Source organism: Grampus griseus (assembly GCF_964374135.1).
Source record: "Grampus griseus genome assembly, chromosome: 1".
NCBI classification, from domain to species: Eukaryota; Metazoa; Chordata; class Mammalia; order Artiodactyla; family Delphinidae; genus Grampus; species Grampus griseus.
Window position 1 is genome coordinate 89,011,349 of NC_139017.1, and position 20,645 is coordinate 89,031,993.

The 20,645-nt window shown below is 38.1% G+C and overlaps 1 protein-coding gene across 2 annotated transcripts in view; it reads left to right on the top strand.

The window, feature by feature from the left end:
* The window catches only part of VAV3 (vav guanine nucleotide exchange factor 3), a gene marked incomplete at its 5' end in the record, with an annotated part of 388,846 nt that overhangs the window by 349,134 nt on the left and 19,067 nt on the right, over positions 1-20,645 (top strand). For both annotated transcript variants that reach the window (XM_082646938.1, XM_082646939.1), the window contains 3 exons: positions 10,575-10,691; positions 11,255-11,342; positions 17,131-17,260. In XM_082646938.1, coding sequence (XP_082503064.1) covers positions 10,575-10,691; positions 11,255-11,342; positions 17,131-17,260 — 335 coding nt within the window. The remainder of the gene's footprint in view (positions 1-10,574; positions 10,692-11,254; positions 11,343-17,130; positions 17,261-20,645) is intronic.

Genomic DNA, 20,645 nt, shown 5'->3' on the forward strand with positions numbered 1-20,645 from the left:
ACTAGTTCAGTTTGCAGGTGTAGCTAACACCTGAGTTCTTTGATATTTTAAATTCTGATCATTTTCTGTTATATAACCAAAGCATGAAAAATGCCGGGTTACTGTAGGAATATATTGTCCATAGTATCAGATCCTCTCCTCAGCAGTCTTGCTCTCCCTCCCCAGCAATTTCTGCCTTCTGTGGTCATTGTCTGCTTTCTCTGACATCCCTCTCTGGGCTTCAGCACTGAGCTTGCTGGAGAAATTGTAGCAGGTCTGTAATGGAACTGGAAATCTTTGCTACATGTTTACCTGGTTTAAGATAAATTTGAGGTCTTACTTTTCGTGGAATTAAAGACTGTAATCCTGACAAATTAAGTTTGGAGAATAGAGCTGATAGCATGGATAATCAAACTGAAAAACATCAAGGACTGGTGAAATCATGAGAGTGTGATGATAGTTTCCTTCTCGTTTCTTTTACTATTTTTCATGTAAGTAGGCATAATAGTTACAAAAGTAATGAGAAATACTAAAGCCACAAACTAGATGGATTTTTTTTTAATTGGAGTATAATTGCTTTACGATATTGTGTTAGTTTCTGGTGTACAACGAAGTGAATCAGCTATATGCATACCTATATCTCCTCCCTCTTGGACCTCCCTCCCATCTCCCCCAATCCCACCCACCTAGGTCATCACAGAGCACCAAGCTGAGCTCCCTGAGCTGTACCACAGGTTCCCACTAGCTATGTATTTTACACATGGTAGTGTATTTATGTCAAACCTAATTGCCCAATTCATCCCACCCTCCCCTTCCCCCTATGTCTACATGTCTGTTCTCTACGTCTGTGATGGATTTTATGAAATAAACCAATCAGGTACCTGGGAACCAGTCAGGGCACAGGAGATTTGTTTTTGAGCCCTTTGTTTTAAAATGTACCCTTGCCAATATGTAAAATTCTATTGAATATATGACCAGTTAGAAAAGTATCGTTCCTACTGATAAAAAAAAAAAAAATCAAGATGTTCAGATGAGGGAAGACCCTTGAAAACAGTAAGAAATAGATATAGTATAATTTCATAATTACTTTTTCTTCTTTTCTGAGCAACTTGGACAATTTCTTCACACTAAGCAGGCAGTTTCATGTGAAATGACTTCTGCTAAGGAACAAAATGATCAGAAAATGAAATCTTCAATTTTAGAAATACTAAACTGTTTAGAGAAAAATTACACTGTGGTTCTCAAGTCATTAAGAAAGTGAATAACACCAACTGTATGGTGTATTTATTATTTCCACATTTTAAAACAAGTTGCTCCCATAAGGTAAACTTTATCTCTTTCATAGGCCATGAAATAAAACAGAATTCAAGATGATTATCTTCAACAATCTATGTTTTGGGGTGTCACGAAGGCAGGGATGAGGCATGGGGCTTAAATCTGGGGAACTGTCTGAAAATCCTTATGAAGAAAAGGATACAGATGCCAAGGAACCTACCTCATCCTCCAAGTAGTCAGGCAACTTACCTTTCCCTACCTTAGCAGGAGACATAAGTTAGAAGGTATATTACATGGAAAAATTGAGCCATATGGGGCCTAGACTTGGAAAGAGCAGGACCAGCAGAGATTGGGAGAGCTGTCATACTGAAACCAGATGGGTCAAATTAAGGAAAGTCAATATACAGACTGATGATGATTCCCAGTTCCTTTGTGTAGCTCAATTTCAGTACTGTGACAGCTGTGTCTCACACACATGGACTACTCTCTTCTTGCATCCAGATAGGAATTTGGAAGATTTTTCTCTAAAGAAACAGAATAGACTCAAAATAAAAAATCTAAAATCCAGCCCCATCATAAGGTTCTTGCCAAACGATCAGGTTCCCACCCAATGAGCCTCCCTTGCTTCCTCCACACAGAGCTTCCAGTCAGTTCTTGGCTTGGATGCCCTTCCTCTTAAATATAAGCAGACAACAAGGAGTAACCAGGCATTTGAGAAAAGCCTTGAAGTAAAGAATAAATAGGAAAAAGAAACTTGGAAGAATTACAGACATTAGAATGGGCAGAAGAAAGAAGCCTTAAAGTTATATTCTCAGAATTAAGAGATGACAACGTATCCATAGAAGTGAGATGGATGTTTTATAAAAGCAACAATCAGATAATAAGAAAGAGCTCTTCTAGTTAAGTATTGAGTACAGAAACTGGAAAATAAAGTTGAGTAAATCCTTCAGAAAATCAAAGAGAGATAATATGAGAGAAAAGATAGAGTAGGGGGCTTCCCTGGTGGCGCAGTGATTGAGAATCTGCCTGCCACTGCAGGGGACACGGGTTCGAGCCCTGGTCTGGGAGGATCCCACGTTCTGCAGAGCAACTAGGCCTGTGAGCCACAACTACTGAGCCTGCACGTCTGGAGCCTGTGCTCCGCAACAAGAAAGGCCGCGATAGTGAGAGGCCCACGCACCGCGATGAAGAGTGGCCCCTGCTTGCCGCAACTAGAGAAAGCCCTTTTACAGAAACGAAAACCCAACACAGCCAAAAATAAATAAATAAATAAATAAATTTTAAAAAAGAAAAAAAATGATAGAGTAGACAAGTGACCTGAGAAGTCCAGCCTTCACTTACTAGAACTCCAGAAAGGGAAACTGAGAACAATTATCAAAAAAAAAAAACCAAAAAAAAAAAAATTTTTTTTTAGAACTGAAGGGTACATGGCTCCAAATCAAAGATGCTACCAAGGGCCAAGGACAATATTGAACATTTAGTACAGCACATAACTGAAAGGCATATTAACATGAAAGTTTGCTACATAGAGAAAACAAAGCATCTGAGAGTTTCCAGGGAGAAAAAAATTCAGATTACATACAAAGACTTGGAAACCAAGATGGCACTGAATTGGATGTTAGAACAGTAGAGCGATGCCTTAAAATTTGAGAAGCAAATAATTTCTCACCTATAATTCTATATCCAGCCAAACTGTGAATTAAGGATTATTAAGTAAAATAAAAATATGTTCATAGATGTGAGGCCTTCTGAGTACTAAATCCCATGTGAAGGATGAGCTAGTAAACCAAAAAAGAGGGAGATACAGAATCTAGGAAATGGGAGTAAAGGGATGTCCAGGACTACAGTAATTCAGCAGGCTTAGAGAGCAAGCAGTGGTGATTAGACCAAGAGGGTGGAGAGCTTGCTTGGGAAAGACGAATGTCTCCCCATAGAAAAAATTATTATGTACAGTACATGGTGTTGAAAATGTATCACTGAGGGGTTTATAATCCTCTTGGAGAGTTTGGAAAAAAATCTGTGGTAGAGACAAAGAAGTTTGAGCAAAACAAAAACTTGAGGACTTTTTTTTTTTTGCGGTATGCGGGCCTCTCACTGCTGCGGCCTCTCATGTTGCGGAGCACAGGCTCCGGACGCGCAGCCTCAGCAGCCATGGCTCACGGGCACAGCCACTCCGTGGCATGTGGGATTCTCCCGGACCGGGGCATGAACCCATGTCCCCTGCATCAGCAGGCGGACTCTCAACCACTGCACCACCAGGGAAGCCCGAGGACTTGTTTTTTGATGTCAGATGTTCTTCGAACGTGACAACATGACACAACTGGGTAAGATGATGACTTAGCTTTGGAGAGGTTACACAAAGAATGAGGTGCAGCACTATGAAGGCATGAGCATAAGTGGAGAAACAGTGATTTTCCATCCTGACATCTAAAATTGATAAAGACCCAGAAGGAGAAGAGAGGGAGAAAGGGCCTGAGAAAATAATATTTGAAGAGATTATAGCTGAAATCTTCCCTAACATGAGAAAGGAAACAATCAATCAAATCCAGGAAGCACAGAGAGTCCCATACAAGATAAACCCAAGGAGGTACATGCCAAGACACAAATCAATCAAACTGACAAAAATTAAAGACAAAAAATATTAAAAGCAACAAATAACATACAAGGGAACCCTGATATGGTTATCAGCTGATTTTTAAGCAGAAACTCTGCAGGCCAGAAGGGAGTGGCACAATACATTTAACATGATGCAAGGGAAAAACCTAAAACCAAGAGTACTCTACCCAGCAAGGCTCCCATTCAGGTTTGATGGAGAAATCAAAAGTTTTACAGATAAGCAAAAGCTAAGAGAATTCAGCACCACCAGACCAGCTTTGCAAAAAATGCCAAAAGAACTTCTCTCTACAGAAAAGGCCACAACTAAAATCAAGAAAATTATGAATGGGAAAGCTCACCAGTAAAGGCAAACATAAAGTAAAGGTAGGAAGTCATCCATGCACAAATATGATATCAGAACCAGCAATAATGAGAAAAGGAGAGTACAAATGCAGGATATTGGAAATGCATTTAAAATTAAGAGATCAACAACTTAAAACAATCTTGTATATATATAGACTGCTACATCAAAACCTCATGGGAGATATATAATGAGAGGAGACAAGATGGCAGGGTAGAAGGACACATGCTCACCCCTTCTTATGGAAACACCAGAATCACAACTAACGACTGAACAACCACCAACAAAAAAACGCTGGAACCTACTAAAAAAGATATTCTACATCCAAAGACAAAGAAGAAGCCACAACAAGACAGTAGGAAGGGCACAATTGCAATAAAATCAAATCCATACACACCAGGTGGCCAACTCACTAACTGGAAGACAATTATACCACAGAAGTTCTCCCACAAGGGTGAAAGTTCTGAGCCCCACATTAGGCTCCCCAGCTTGGAGGTGTGGCAACAGGAGAGGGAGCCCCCAGAGAATCTGTCTTTGAAGGCCAGCAGGATTTGATCACAGCAGTTCCACGGGACTGGGGGAAACAGAAACCCCACTCTTGGTGAGTGCACACAGGATCTCATGTGCACCAGGACCCAGGGAAAAACGTGGTAACCTCATAAGAGACTGAGCCAGACTTACCTGCTAGTATTAGAGGGTCTCCTGTGAAGGCAGGAGTGGCTCTGGCTCACTGTAGGGACAAGGACACTGGTAGTGGCAGGTTTGACAAACTCATTGGCATGAGCCCTCTTGAAGGCTGCCATTATCTCACCAAGACCTGGCCCCACCCAACAATCTGTAGGCTCCAGTGCTGGGATACCTCAGGCCAAACAACCAACAGGGCGGGAACACAGCCCCATCCATTAGCAGACAAGCTGCTTAAAGTCTTCCTGAATAAACAGCTGCCCAGTAAACACACCCCCTGACATGGCCCTGCCCACCAAAGGGAGAAGACCCAGCTCCACCCACCAGTGGGCAGGTACCAGTCCCTCACACCAGGAAGCCCGCACAAGCCTCTTAGACAGCCTCATCCACCAGAGGGCAGACAGCAGAAGAACTACAACCCTGCAGCCTGCAGAACAGAAACCACAATCACAGAAAGACAAAATGAGACAGCAGAGGAATATGTCCCAGATGAAGGAACAAGATAAAACCCCAGAAGAACTAAGTAAAGTGGAAATAGACAATCCACCTGAAAAAGAATTCAGAGTAATGATAGTAAAGATGATCCAAGAGCTTGGAAAAAGAATGGAGGCACAGATTGAGAAGATACAAGAAATGCTTAATAAAGACCTAGAAGAACTAAAGAACAGATGAACAGTACAATAACTGAAATGAAAAAATAAACTAGAAGGAATCAGTAACAGAATAACTGAGGCAGAAGAATGGATAAGTGACCTGGAAGACAGAATGGTGGAAATCATTGCCATGGAACAGAATAAAGAAAAAAGTATGAAAATAAATGAGGACAGTCTACAAGACCTTAGGGACAACATTAAATACACCAACATTCACACTATAGCAGTCCCAGAAGGACAGAAGAGAAAGGATCTGAGAAAATATTTGAAGAGATAATAGCTGAAAACTTCCTTAACATGGGAAAGGAAACAGTCACCCAAGTCCAGGAATCACAAAGAGTCCCAGGCAGGATAAACCCAAGGAGGAACACACCAAGCCACATAGTAATAAAATTGATGAAAATTAAAGATAGAGAAAAAAATATTAACAGCAACTAGGGAAGAGCAACAAATAACATACAAGGGAACTCCCATATGGTTATCAGCTGATTTTTCAGCAGAAACTCTACAGGCCAGAAGGGAGTTTCATGATATATTTAAAGTGATGAAAGGGAAGAACCTACAACCAAGAATATTCTACCCAGCAAGGCTTTCATTCAGATTTGACAGAGAAATCAAAAGTTTTACATACAAGCAAAAGCCAAGAGAACTCAGCACTACCAGACCAGCTTTGCAACAAATGCCAAAGGAACTTCTCTAGGCAGAAGAGGCCACAACTAGAATCAAGAAAATTACAAATGTAAAATCTCATCAGTAAAGGCAAACATACAGTAAAGGTAGGAAATCATTTCCACACAAATATATCAAAACCAGCAACTGTGAGTGGAGGAGAACACAAATGCAGAATACTGAAAATGCATTTGAAATTAAAAGACCAACAACTTAAAACAATCTTGTATATATATAGACTGCTATATCAAAACCTCATGGTAGCTGCAAACCAAAAATCTACAATAGATACACACACAAAAAAAGAAAAAGGAATCCAAACACAACACTATAAATCTGGTCATCAAATCACAAGAGAACAAAAGAGGAAGGGAAGAAAAAACACCAACAAAAACAAATCCAAAACAATTACCAAAATGGCAATAAGAACATACATATTGATAATTATCTTAAACATAAACAGATTAAATGCAACAGTCAAAAGACACAGACTAGCTGAATGGATACAAAAACAAGACCCATATATATGGTGTCTACAAGAGACCCACTTCTGATCTAGGGACACATACAGACTGAAGTGAGACGATGGAAGAAGATATATCCATGCAAATGAAAACAAAAAGAAAGATGCAGTAGCAATGCTACAGATCTAGGGACACATACTGACTGAAAGTAAGGTATGTAAAAAATTCTATTCCATGCGAATGGAAATGAAAAGAAAGCTGGAGTAACAATACTCATGTCAGACAAAATAGACTTTAAAATAAAGACTATTACAAGAAACAGAGAAGGGCACTACATAATGATCAAGGGATCAATCCAAGAAGAAGATATAACAATTGTAAATATACATGCACCCAACATAGGAGCACCTCAATATATGAAGCAAATACTAACAGCCATAAAAGGAGAAACTGACAATAACACAGTAATAGTGGGAGACTTTAACACCCCGCTTTCATCAATGGACAGATCATCCAGACAGAAAATCAATAAGGAAACACAGGCATTAAATGACATATAAGACCAGGTGGACTTAATTGATATTTACAGAGCATTCCATCCAAAAGCAGCAGAATACACATTCTTCTCAAGTGCACATGGAACATTCTCCAGGATTGATCACCTGCTGGGCCACAAAGCGAGCCGCAGTAAATTTAAGAAAATTGAAATCACATCAAGCATCTTTTCCAACCACAACGCTATGAGATTAGAAATCAACTACAAGGAAAAAAACTGTAAAAAAACACAAACACGTGGAAGCTAAACAATATGCTACTAAACAACCAATGGATCACTGAAGAAATCAAAGAGGAAATCAAAAGATACCTAGAGACAGACAAAAGTGAAAGCACGATGATCCAAAACCTAGGGGACACAGCAAAAGCAGATCTAAGAGGGAAGTTTATAGCAATACAGTCTTACCTCAGGAAACAAGAAAAATCTCAAATAAACACCCTAAGCTTACACCTAGAGCAACTAGAGAGAGAAGAACAAACAAAACCCAAAGTTAGTAGAATGAAAGAAATCATAAAGATCTGAGCAGAAATAAATGAAATAGAGATGAAGAAAATAGAAAAGATCAATGAAACTGTAAGCTGGTTCTTTGAAAAGATAAACAAAATTGACAGAACTTTAGCCAGACTCATCAAGAAAAAGAGGGAGAGGGTTCAAATCAATACAATTAGAAATGAAAAAGAAGTTACAACTGACACCACAGAAATACAAAGGATCATAAGAGAGTACTACAAGCAACTATATGCCAATAACATGGACAACCTAGAAGAAATGGACAAATTCTCAGAAAGGTACAATCTCCCAAGACTGAACCAGGAAGAAATAGAAAACGTGAACAGACCAATCACAAGTACTGAAATTGAAACTGATTAAAAGACTCCCAGCAAACAAAAGTCCAGAACAAGATTGCTGCACAGGCAAATTCTATCAAACATTTAGAGAAGAGTTAACACCTATACTTCTCACACTCTTCCAGAAAGTCACAGAGGATGGAACATCCCAAACACATTCTATGAGGCCAGCATCACCCCAATACCAAAATCAGACAAAGGTACCACAAAAAAAGAAAATTACAGGCCAATATCACTGATGAACATAGACACAAAAATCCTCAACAAAATACTAGCAATCTGAAACCAACCATCGGCAGGCAGACTCTCAACCACTGCGCCACCAGGGTAGCCCTGGAATCTAATTTTAAACAATGATACAAATAAATTTATTTACAAAACAGAAATGGACTTTGGGATATTGAAAACTAACTTACAGTTACCAAAGGGGAAACGTTGTGGGGAGGGATAAATCAGGAACTTAGGATGAACATTCACACACTACTATATATAAGATAGATAACCAAGGACATACTGTATAAGACAGGGAACTCTACTCCATATTCTATGATAACCTATAAGAGAAAAGAATCCAAAAAAGAATCAATATATGTATATGTTTAACTGAATCTGGTTGAGAGTCCGCCTACCGACGCAGGGGATACAGGTTCGTGCCCCAGTCTGGGAAGATCCCACATGCTGCGGAGCGGCTGGGCCCGTGAGCCATGGCCACTGAACCTACGTGTCCGGAGCCTGTGCTCCGCAACGGGAGAGGCCACAACAGTGAGAGGCCCACGTACCGCAAAAAAATAAATAAATAAAATAAAAATAAAATTGATAAATTGTAGTTTAATCATGTTATTTAGAAATATTCAAGTAGATATTAAAAAATAACAAGGAAAAATAGGTGAAATACTTGAAATGGGACTTGGGGTAGAATCTGATAAGATGGGGTAGTGCTGCTTTTTCATTATAGTTTTATAGTACGACTTGACTTTTAAAAATTACGTTCATGTGTTACTCTGATAAAAATGCTTATGCTGTATGCTAATTGCCATAAATGCTATGAAGGAAATTAGGGATACTGTAATGAGAATAATGGAGTGGAGAGTGCCAGATACAGGACAGTGTTCTTTAGCTGGAATGGTCAGAAAAGACTCTCTAAACCTGAAGGATGAGAAGCAATGTGGGTTGACAGAGGGTGAGAGTTTTCCAACACAGGAATATAGTCCATGCACAACTCTAAGAATTCTTGAACCTGAAAGAAGCCTGGAGACTAGTAAAGAAGGGGTTTGTTAGGGATAAGATTTAAGAGGAAGATGTGAGTCAGATTTTACTAGGTAGTAATGAGTCAGTGGTTATCCTAACTTTAACCCAAGGTACCATCTACATAAAATGCCCTTAGCTTTTCTTCTGTACTTGGTGGAAACCTCACATGTCCTCCTCCCTTTACAAACTTGTCAAATGCCTACCATGTGTATTTTAAATATTGGATTGGCCAAAAAGTTCGTTCGGTTTTAAATAAAAATAAAACATTTTTCATTTTCACAAAGAATTTTATTGAACATATTCACTAACCGAACAAACGTTTTGGCCAACCCAATATTTAGCATAGATTAGATGTGGGTATTTTCACTGGGTTACATGAGTCCATATGTGAATCAGAAAATTTTCTAGAATATTGACTTGAAAGATAGCTGATCTCAACATAAAAGTTTTTCCTTTAACTTTTATTACCCATAATCTGATATATTTTGTCAATAAATGCTAAACCTGTATTTGATGCGAAGGGTCATTGAAGAATATTTTAACATTGAATTTAGGCCTTTTATTATTATTGTTATGGGATCTGAGTATGCTTAAGACCAGTATAGTTTAGGAAGAATTGAATTCTGGTTTTGAAAATATCTACCTTTTAAAAATTTTATTCTTTACTACTAGTTTCTTAACAAAATTGGTTATCAAAATTGTGGACTACAAGAATTAATCTTATATCCAAAAAATAATTATTTTAAAATAATTTAAATTGTTTCTGAATTTTCTTACAAAAATACTCAAAGGAAATTTTGTTTCATACTGTTTTACCTAGAAAAGGTGAAATTTTGGAGGAGTGCGTGTATGTGTGTATACGTGTATGTACATCTGTGTGTGTCTTAGGCAGGGCAACCCTTCCCTACAAATCTTTTTCTTTCTTGTCCTTAAATTCCCCACAACTCTCTCTCTAACCCGATGCCTATTAATTCTTGTCTTTGTCCCATTGATTTATTTGATAAATATTTAGTGTATGTTAGGCAATATTCACTTCACTGTTGTAATCTTTGTAGAGCATTTGTGTTTGGACGTATCTAAAGGACTTTTTTCTGCATTATTTTTTTGAAGTACTATAATTGGTACAGAAGTAAAAACAGTTCAGATCTGCCACTAAATTAAAATCCTAACAGATACATATTTTTAGCCTCTGTTCTCTTCCAGGTACATTACCCAAATTTTCTGCATCTTTGTTTCTTATAGGTATGCTGGAGCAATGGAAAGATTGCAGGCAGAGACTGAACTTATTAACAGGGTAAATAGTACTTACCTTGTGAGGCACAGGACCAAAGAGTCAGGAGAATATGCAATTAGCATTAAGTAAGTGGGACAAGTACTTTTACAGAAATAGCGTTCCTGTTTTCATAATTGCATAGATCATCTGACATATATAACACTGAAGCTGAAAACCAAGGTTCTAATTGCAGCAGAAATAATGTATCATCTCTCCAGACAGTTCATTAATACTTGAAAATATCTGTTAGAAAAAATGGTATTGTGTTATAGGCTGCTAATTGGCATACTACATTTCTTTCATAACATTGTACTTGATATGTGTATGTTTCTAGTAAATCCTAAGAATTATAAATTACTAGATTTTATTTTGTTTTTCCATATTCCCAAATTGATCTTATAAAAAAATTGGGCATAGTGATTGATCAAATCTAACCCAACCCCCTCATCTCACTTCAAATATTGGTTGTATCTTCAACCAATCTAGTGAATATATTTTGTTAATTAGCTGTCACCAGTGTATTGGCATAGGTATATATTTTGTCTTCAGAATTAATTCCTATAATGTTATTGGGGCATGCCCTCTGGTAATTATTGATTTCTACTGATTAAAAACACATTTATATTCATAAGTTATTCATTGCCCACAGGTACAATAATGAAGCAAAGCACATCAAGATTTTAACAAGAGATGGCTTTTTTCACATTGCAGAAAATAGAAAGTTTAAAAGCTTAATGGTAAGCATTGATTAGTTCTTTTCAATCTGTGGTCCTTATTTTTCTTCTATTAGAAAGGTCAGTTTAATTCTAGTTTCTTGGAGTATTTGCTCACTGAAACATTGTTTAAAGAGAATCATACCATAATTATGCAGCAGAATCCTGAAAATTTTAATTGTAAGAATTCTAGTTAAGTTTTATATTGCCCTAGACATATTTTTCATTGTAAACTAAGTTTACAAGTTTTAGATAATATTTCAGAGTCCACACTAGAAGATTCTTAGAGCCACAGACACGTTCAAAACAATCAACTTTCAGTTATTTGTGTTTTACCTTGTTTGAATGACACACAGCAGAGTTTTAACGTGCTTCTTTCTTCCTCTGCCTCTATCTCTTCATTCAGGCAGAGGAAGATATTTTAAATTATAACATTAAAAAGTTGTAATTGGTAAAATACCGCTCACATTTAGGTTCATTTCATGCAAAACATACTGTCAAATGGAAAACCTTTTTGTATTTTCTGCTATTTTAGGTGACCTGTACTACAGTTCTCCTTCATTACCTTGGACAATTAAACATTAACAAGGTGGCATTTTTACCACATGACAGTGATATTTCATAGGAATTTTACATTTAAATTGAACAGTATGTTGTTACCAAGTTGTTTCAAATAAATAAAGATTATTAATTCTGATGATTTTTAAAAGTGTAACTTAGCATATAAGAATAGTATATGTCATATCAACAATACATATATCAGTATGTCATTACGTGTGCATTGCTTGTGCACATGTGCATTTACTGTCAATGCTTGTGCATTTACTGTCAATGCTTGTGCATTGACAGTAAAGAAGAAAGTTCTTATTTCATGAAAAATGATCTCAAGTGTGTTTCTCAAGTTTGCAAGCATTTCTTGAGATAATGAAGAATTTGGAGATAGGACGTAAGATGCATTTGTAGCACTCTGCTAAGTACTTTGAGTAACATTGGGAAGGACCACTCATTGATTGAACCATCAGTCAAATGATACACACTGCATCGTTCCAGAAAACATCTCAAAGCACTTTGCAGATGTTAACATTAAAGTTAAAACTGAGCGTAAGAGAGCCTTACAAAATAAGCCAGCTTGAAAGCCTTATCTAAAAATTTAGAACTGCTTCAAGACAGGAATCAGCGTTTTAAAGAAATTGAAGCATCTTGAGTTGAAAGAAAAGTAAGAAAACCTCTCTGGACATAAATATCACATTCCCAATTCAAAAGCTAAGGATGGGTAGCAAGACTGTGTCCTGGAAAATGTAAACCCTGTCAAGTTGGCAACCAAGATCCAGGTATCCTCCCTGCTGGCAGTGAGTTATGTTCTGCTGGAACAAGCAGGCTGTGCACAGAGAAAACTGGACCTGAGGAGGTTCTTCCCTAAAGGAAAACCTAGCAGGGAGGTAGCAAGTGGATGCACAAATAATGAGTAACAGCCCCAGCCGAGACATGATAAAAGCGTGAACAGGGAGTCTCCACATCGCTGCGAGACACACCAGCCTGACTCACCTGAAGAAATTAGGGTGGTTGGTAATGAAGCTGCTCCGTGGTATTATAGTTAATATGAGACTTTAAAAAAAAAAAATGCTGTAGGGCCAAAGCTGACTACCAGCCTTGATGACTTTGAAAGCAACAAAAGGGACTTCCATCACAGCAGATAAGCGAAGAGGATGAAAGGAATAGTCACTGGAGAGGGCCAATCAATTCAGCTCTTTCTCACTTGGATTCAGCTCAAGAAAGTTCCTCATCCTCTAAGGTCAGATGTGAAAAGCCAGTAAATACTGCATGACCTGGATTAGTGGACACAGATCCTCAAGTTCCTATCTGCATGTAAAGCTGTTATTATAGTATAAGCAATAAAGACCCAGAATTCAAATAACTTGGACCAGAGAGCAGTAAAAGTTTCTGCAATGATGTTCTGGAAAGGGAATTAAAAGTAGTTGTCACAGAGCTAAAATAAGCTCCCCTTATATGCTATGTGTAAGACATCAGAAATGCCACTGCAAGAGACACATGCATGTTTTTTCCTCCATATCTGGGGATCTTTTGCAAGGAAGTACATAGTGCAGAGGGTTAAAGGGAGGGGATTAAGAATTAACTGCAAAACTACAATGAAAAAAAAACTGCAGCAAAAGGATATGACAGACAAGGAGCTGAAAAATCTCAGCCTTAGATGAATACTTCTGTCAGCTCTTACAAAATCACTGTAAACGTTGCTGAAGAGAGTGTTGAAGTTGTCTGGACCTACTTCCTCCTCTTTGTTTCTGTTCATTTGTTGAACAAATTTATATTGAGTCCTCACTATGTGAAGTTACTGTGCTTTTGCACAATTCAAAAAGGACTCAACTGTTCAAAACAGCTTTCAAATTAGTAGATCTCTGTGTACTGAGAACCTCACAATAGTGCTGTCCTTTGACCCTCCGCTGGGAAATGCCACGTGGATACCTGATCAGAAGGAATGGCTCCTATCTCAGTAACTAGCCCCCCTGGAAGAAGAGAGAAGGTTGATAGGCACCTTGGGAACGTAGGGGCTTCTCTGAACCTGCATCATGCAACCTCAAGGAGGTTACATTTTATCGTGTTGGTGTCAAATAACACAGTTCCCATTATAAGTACGTAACAGTCTATGCATTTTCTTTAGTTCAGTATCTTCCCATCATGGCTGGTAAAGTTATATTCATCTACCTAATGACACTCATTAGGGCCTGGAATTAAATTTAATTTGGAAAGGATGTAAAATGAAAACGAAATCCAGAATTTGTTTTAAATTAGCCAGTTTCTCGAAAAGAAGATTGGCCTCAGGTGGTTATGACCTAACCTTTTCCCTCTGGTTTCAATGGCTTGGTTAATCAAAATCTTTGTTTTTCTTAGTAAATCCAAATTCTAAATGAATTTCTGTATCCAGATTACAAGGCATTAATTTTGTTCTAATTTTCATGTATGCCAGACAGTCCATGTCCAAATGCTGTTTATAAATCAACTCCACTGCCTGTTTCCTTGGTAATTGGAATGACTGGCTCTCACTCATTATTTTTCAGAGAGACCTGAATTGTTGACACCACTGTGTCAGTGTGAGATAAGGAAAGCTTAGCAATTTCTTTTGTTTAGAGTCTTCTTCTTTACTTGTAGTACCTGAAGGTCAATGATTGCTAAAGCAGAAGTGGATTAGACTAAAATACTGAAAGGCATAAGTTGGAAGAGATCCACCATGGCACTATTTAATTCTACCCAGTTAGAAAGATGTAGGGAGATTTACCCTCATAAGACTGTAAAAATGGAACTAAAATATCTTCCATGCTCAGTGAAGTGATAAAAAAGTGTTTTACAGCTTACCAAGCCACATGACCCTAGGCCTTGGAAAAGTCATTTTTTTCTTCCATAAAATTTGGAGGTGGGTAGGTATTAAATGATGACCAAGTCCTTTTCAGTAATGATAATTCTGTAGTTTCTAGCCAACTTCACATAAACCTTAATTCATACTAATTCATGATATCATGCATAAAATTCATATTACTTATAACAAAATTACACTGAAGTTCAAAGTTACTGGCTTATAATTACTCTCAGGTTGATTTTCACATTTTTGCTAAAGAAAAGAACACATTTCATTCAGTTTAAATGAGAAGACTAAGAGAACTGTTATATATATATATATATATAAATATAGTGTCGCTGATGCAAATGATAATAAAGTGTACCATTCTTCCAGAGACCTTACAAAATTTTGCATTTAAAGAAATTAAATGATAATATTGGTCTCTAAGTAGAATTTAATTCCAGACATTGCCTTTGCGAGCCATGCTAAAATCACCATAATATAAATGCCATATTCTGATCAGTGAAGTCATTTTGAGGATATGATCTTCTGATATTTTAACTTTTTTTTTTTTTTAAGTTGGTCAGGTTCCACATTCCTTTGCTTCATCAAGGGCACCCATAATCTGGGCCCAAGCAAGGAAGAAAGGATGGAAGAAAATATTTTTAAGTGTCAAACCATAGCATCTTGGGTCTAAGAGAACAAATTCCTGGTATACCATAGATACTTAGAAAATGCTCCTTCCCTTTGCTTCACTTTTTGCATATTTACATTTGCCAGGTACTATCTGCTAATAATATGATGTAGTTCAGAGCACAAACTCTGGAGCCAGACACCAATTATACAGACTTGCCCAAAGCTGATTAATCTCACTGAGCCTTGAGCATCAGGGGGAAAAGGCCCATCTCTTGTTTCTTGTTTGAAGATTGTAAGAAACTATATAAAAGGCCTGGCACATGGGATCATGGTAACTCTCATGATTATTCACACGTACCAGGCACTTTATACGTTCTTTGCTATAGCCTGTGAAATGGTTTATTATCCCCAGATGTGAAAGGTAAAGAATCTCCATTTGCCTTATCCAGTACTTTAGCCAAACCAGGCTCCTTTTAGTTTATGAACGTGGTCTTTGTTATGTTTGTGTCTGTTCCCAGCCTGACTGCTCTACTTAAAATAATCCTTCCCTCCTTCCTGGCTTTTGAAATTTTACCTGTTCTTCAATTTAAGCCAAGCTACCTCCATCATGAACTCTTCCCTCATCCTCCCCACTGGACTCAGAAAAGGAAGCTCTCTTTCTTGCCTTTGAACTCCCATAATCCTTCACTTTCCGTCAAGGGTGAGGACACCTAGGAACCTTATCTTCAAAATCTCTGTGACCCCCTGGAACTCCCCGCACGATGCATTCCACAACTCATCCGAGTTTGGTCAAAAATAATAAATAAATCATTGATGATCCTCTTTCTCTTCTTTTGGGTGATTTTTGGCCCGACTGATTTGTTTGGGGAACTTTGAACATACCCATTGAATGGAGATACTGAATCGACGACAGTGTGGTTTTTTAAAGAAATGAGTTGCTTTTATACTGTTTGTTTTAAACAATAGTGCTGTAGTAGAAGCACTGACTAATTAGATTAAAAGTGATTATGCTTTTATTTTCATTTCAGGTTTTTCTAAGAAACGTCTATAGTACTCATCTAATGATAGTATGCATTTTTCCATTATGAATTAATCATTTTTCAATTTCCGTTTAAAGTAGAGGGATTCAGATTTGTGCAGAACCTATGAAACCAACATCTTGAAAGAAATTTCCTGAAATTTTAGTATGAAAGATGGTGGGTGGTTATTATATTAGGCTTGGATGCATTTGGGGCAAATTAGGTATAAGAGAAAATTGGAAAGAACTACATTATTGTACCAGATGACATTAAGTACCAGATGACAGCTATGAGAAGGGCACTAACACTTCCTCATAAGCCAGAAACAATGTCAAGTAAGTAGCATTTGTAGCTTAACAACTTTGGCTTACCATGGAAGAGTACATTTAGGATTGAGTTTGTTTTTCTGCTTATGTTGAAAGAAAATGCAGGAAGCTAGAAATTGCTATATATTCATAAAACAGCTGTTGCCTTTCTAAACAAAAATAAAGGGAGTTATTTCATAAATAAGAACAATAATTACTGCTCTGAAACTGAGGTTTAGTATGGCTTCTCTTTACTTACTACAACTGACTGAAGACTACAGGATGTTGGGCAGCAAGAGGGGGTAACTCACATTATAAATGGCCTGGGTAGCAAGGGCAATTACTAGTTAGGTGTCATGCACCTCCAGGCTGCAGGGAGAGATGATCATTTACTCACACTAAGATAGGCTTATGGAAAATTTAGCATTAAATTGATCATCCCTCGATTGTATATAATTACGTGTCAAGGAATTCATGTGTTTGATTCTTTTTTCCTAAAGGAACTTGTGGAGTACTACAAGCATCACTCTCTTAAAGAAGGATTCAGAACCTTGGACACAACTCTGCAGTTTCCATACAAGGAGCCAGAACATTCATCTGGACAGAGGGGTAACAGAGCAGGCAACAGCTGTGAGTATTGTAATTTAGAATACAATTTGCTGTCACTTAAGGATCGAAGGCATGATAACATTAAACATCTTCATTCCAGATTTTGGAATAGAACCAATTAATATGCTGGTGCATTTAACAAGGAATTTTTCTGGAGCAAAGCAGAATCAGATGGACCAACAGGTTTATGAACATGCCTAGATTTAGTTCTTCATGCCAAATTAAAAATCATGTGTGTGTTAAATCCATCAGAAATATAGGGTATGTTAATATGTAAGTTTTGTACTTTTCACTGACTTTTATATTAGCCAAACGCTTTTTAACTGATACATGTTTATGGTCATAATCCTGTTTGATTAACAGTATTTAAGCAAGGCTGGTGCACAGTTCTCCCATCTAACCTTGCACTGCAAGTCTTCTTATAGATTCTATTTCAATGATTACTTTCGGAACTTTGAAATAGCTAAAAGCATGTTTCCTCTGATGCCAATATTTAAAAGTAAACATTAGCCACTTCTTTTCAGAATGAGTACTGTGCCACAAATAATCACAAAAGATTAGCACACAAACAGAAAGCATGTTATAGTTTGAGTGTGAGTTCAACTCAAAAACGTTTTTCTCGTCACCGTTTAATGTCATATAATCTTCCTGTTAATAGATATAGCATGTAGAGAACACTATGATGAAAAAATGCTATGAATAAAGTGTGATTTCATCCTCTTATTTTAATTTCATAAAACTTTTTTAGAAGAGAAAGGAATACAATTTTATTACCCTCAGAAGGTTTAGCCTAAGAAAAATAGGAATATCTAGAGGTATTTGAAATAAAAAGAATTTGCATCATGTAATATAACTTTTTTTCCCTAAAAGCAGAAACTGAAAGGGAAGCAACGCTCAGGGCACTAACACCACCAGTAAAATTTCATAACATTTCCATAAAGTAAATATACAAGTAATTTGTCACATCAACTGACTTTTTTTTTCAATTTGAATAACTTAATAGCTGTTCTCTTCACAAGGATCAGTGATAAATGAACAAGATTGTGCAATGAAAGTAGTCAGAGCACACTTTCTGTTGAAACTATAAACACATTAAAATTTATCTTTCAGTTTTTAGCCCACTCTTACCCAGTTATCTTAGATGCTCATATAGGCCATAAGTTTTACTCATTCAAAAATGGAACTTCCCCAGGCTTCCCTGGTGGCGCAGCGGTTGAGAATCTGCCTGCTAATGTGGGGGAACGCAGGTTTGAGCCCTGGTCTGGGAGGATTCCACGTGCTGCGGAGCAACTAGGCCCGTGAGCCACAACTACTGAGCCTGTGCGTCTGGAGCCTGTGCTCCGCAACAAGAGAGGCCGCGATAGTGAGAGGCCCGTGCACCGCGAGGAAGAGTGGCCCCCTCTTGCCACAACTAGAGAAAGCCCTCTCACAGAAACGAAGGCGCAACACAGCAAAAATTAATTAATTAATAAACTCGTACCCCCAACATCTTCTAGAAAAAAAAAATGGAACTTCCCCTTAAGAAACAATTTTTTCTACAAACTTCTTAAAAGCCTACCAGGGTTATGACATTTTTCCCTACACGAAAAGTATAACTTTCAATTCTTTTACTTTGCCTTCCCAGTAGCAGGAGATAAAGTTGCCCAGGAGGTCAGTTACACTAAAAATCCTGTCTGAGTTGTTTGCTTAGTTTTAGAAAGTCCGGGTGAGAGGGACTGGCAGTCAGGGAGAGCCGGTATCCCGGTCAGTGGAAGGTTCTTAACCCTCTATTTCACTGTGTGGTCACTCTCAGGCACTCCTGTGCTTGGCACAGGTGGGTGCTCAGAGAATATTGGTCAACTACGAATGAAGTTGCCTAGCTAAAATTGTTTTCTAGTGTTTGACCAAGTATTCAGTGCTCAAACTTGTTTAGCCACTAGGGATGGCATTACAGGCTCTTTTTCTTTTTCAAAGCATGACCAATAACATGATTTTGAGCGTCCGTGCAAGCTACATTCAGTTACTCGTTCCTTCAGCATATAATAATTACCTAACGCAGAAAACGCGCTGTTCTAGGTATTGGGATTCAGCAGAGTCCCTATCCTTATGGAGCTTATATTTTAATGAGGCAGCTCTGGCAAGTCTGGGTTAGGAGTTTGATATTTTTATATAGGATGATCAGGGAAGATCTCACTCCTAAAGTGAGCAGAAAGAAGTGAGGGCATGTGCTGGTATGTCAGTCAGCAATAATTTCCTGATGGTCTACACTCCAAGATTATTCAGCAGGATTATAATCTTAGATCAAGTGTATATTATCCCAGTGTTTTATTTACTTGTTGCTGACGTTTCGTATGAAATGAGAACACTATGATGATTCTGAGCATTGAATGAGGTGCTATACATTAAAGCATTTAGCAGAGTGCTGGTAACATGGTAAACACGCCATAAAAGTCAGCTGCTGCTGATTCTACCACTTCTACCACAGCTGTTGCTTTCCTACTACTACTAGTCACTCCTGTAACACAGCAAACATTTTCCTGTATTTCTAATTGTTGAATTACTAGTTTTAACTCATAGCAATTTACATCTTTGCTTTTATGATTTTTTAAAATACCCCTTGCTTATTTTATACCAAGTCCTGATTAAAGGTTAACCCTTAATTAAAACACTGCTTCAATTTTTACACACGTGTCTCTCAGGAAGTGGTAAAGAGGAAACTCTACATATTCTGTATAGAAAGATCGTGTAGGATGTCTTTAGAGTCCTTACCTCTGGTTCACAGCTTTGGGCGTGCTGCTGAATACCATCTCAGAATAACTTTTATGAAGAAGTAGTACCTTGGGATACAGGACAGGGCATGGCATCTTCATTGCTTCTAAGTAATGGGGAAGCAGAGCAGGCAAGCCAAAGCCTAGGACCACGCTGTGTTCTGGGTGGAGGTTGAGATTGGAGTTCTAACTCCCGAAACCTGCGATTTATTATTATTTTTCTCCTACATGCTACATAGTCACCTTGGAAAAGAAAGTCCCAGGGCATCGCAGAAGAGGCTGCTTGCTTCTGTATTAGTCTAGGTTTGGATGTTCTTGGGAGAATTAAAAACTCTTCTCAAGTTTGTAAAATATGGTAAGATTATGACAGGCCTACCTCATGCAATTGCAAAATAACATATATAGGGCTTCCCTGGTGGCGCAGTGGTTGAGAGTCCGCCTGCCGAGGCAGGGGACACGGGTTCGTGCCCCGGTCCGGGAAGACCCCACATGCCGCGAAGCGGCTGGGCCCGTGAGCCATGGCCGCTGAGCCTGCGCGTCCGGAGCCTGTGCTCCGCAACGGGAGAGGCCACAACAGGGAGAGGCCCGCGTACCACAAAAAAAACAAAACAAAACAAAAAACATATATAAAGACACTAATTAGAATTAAACAGACATCC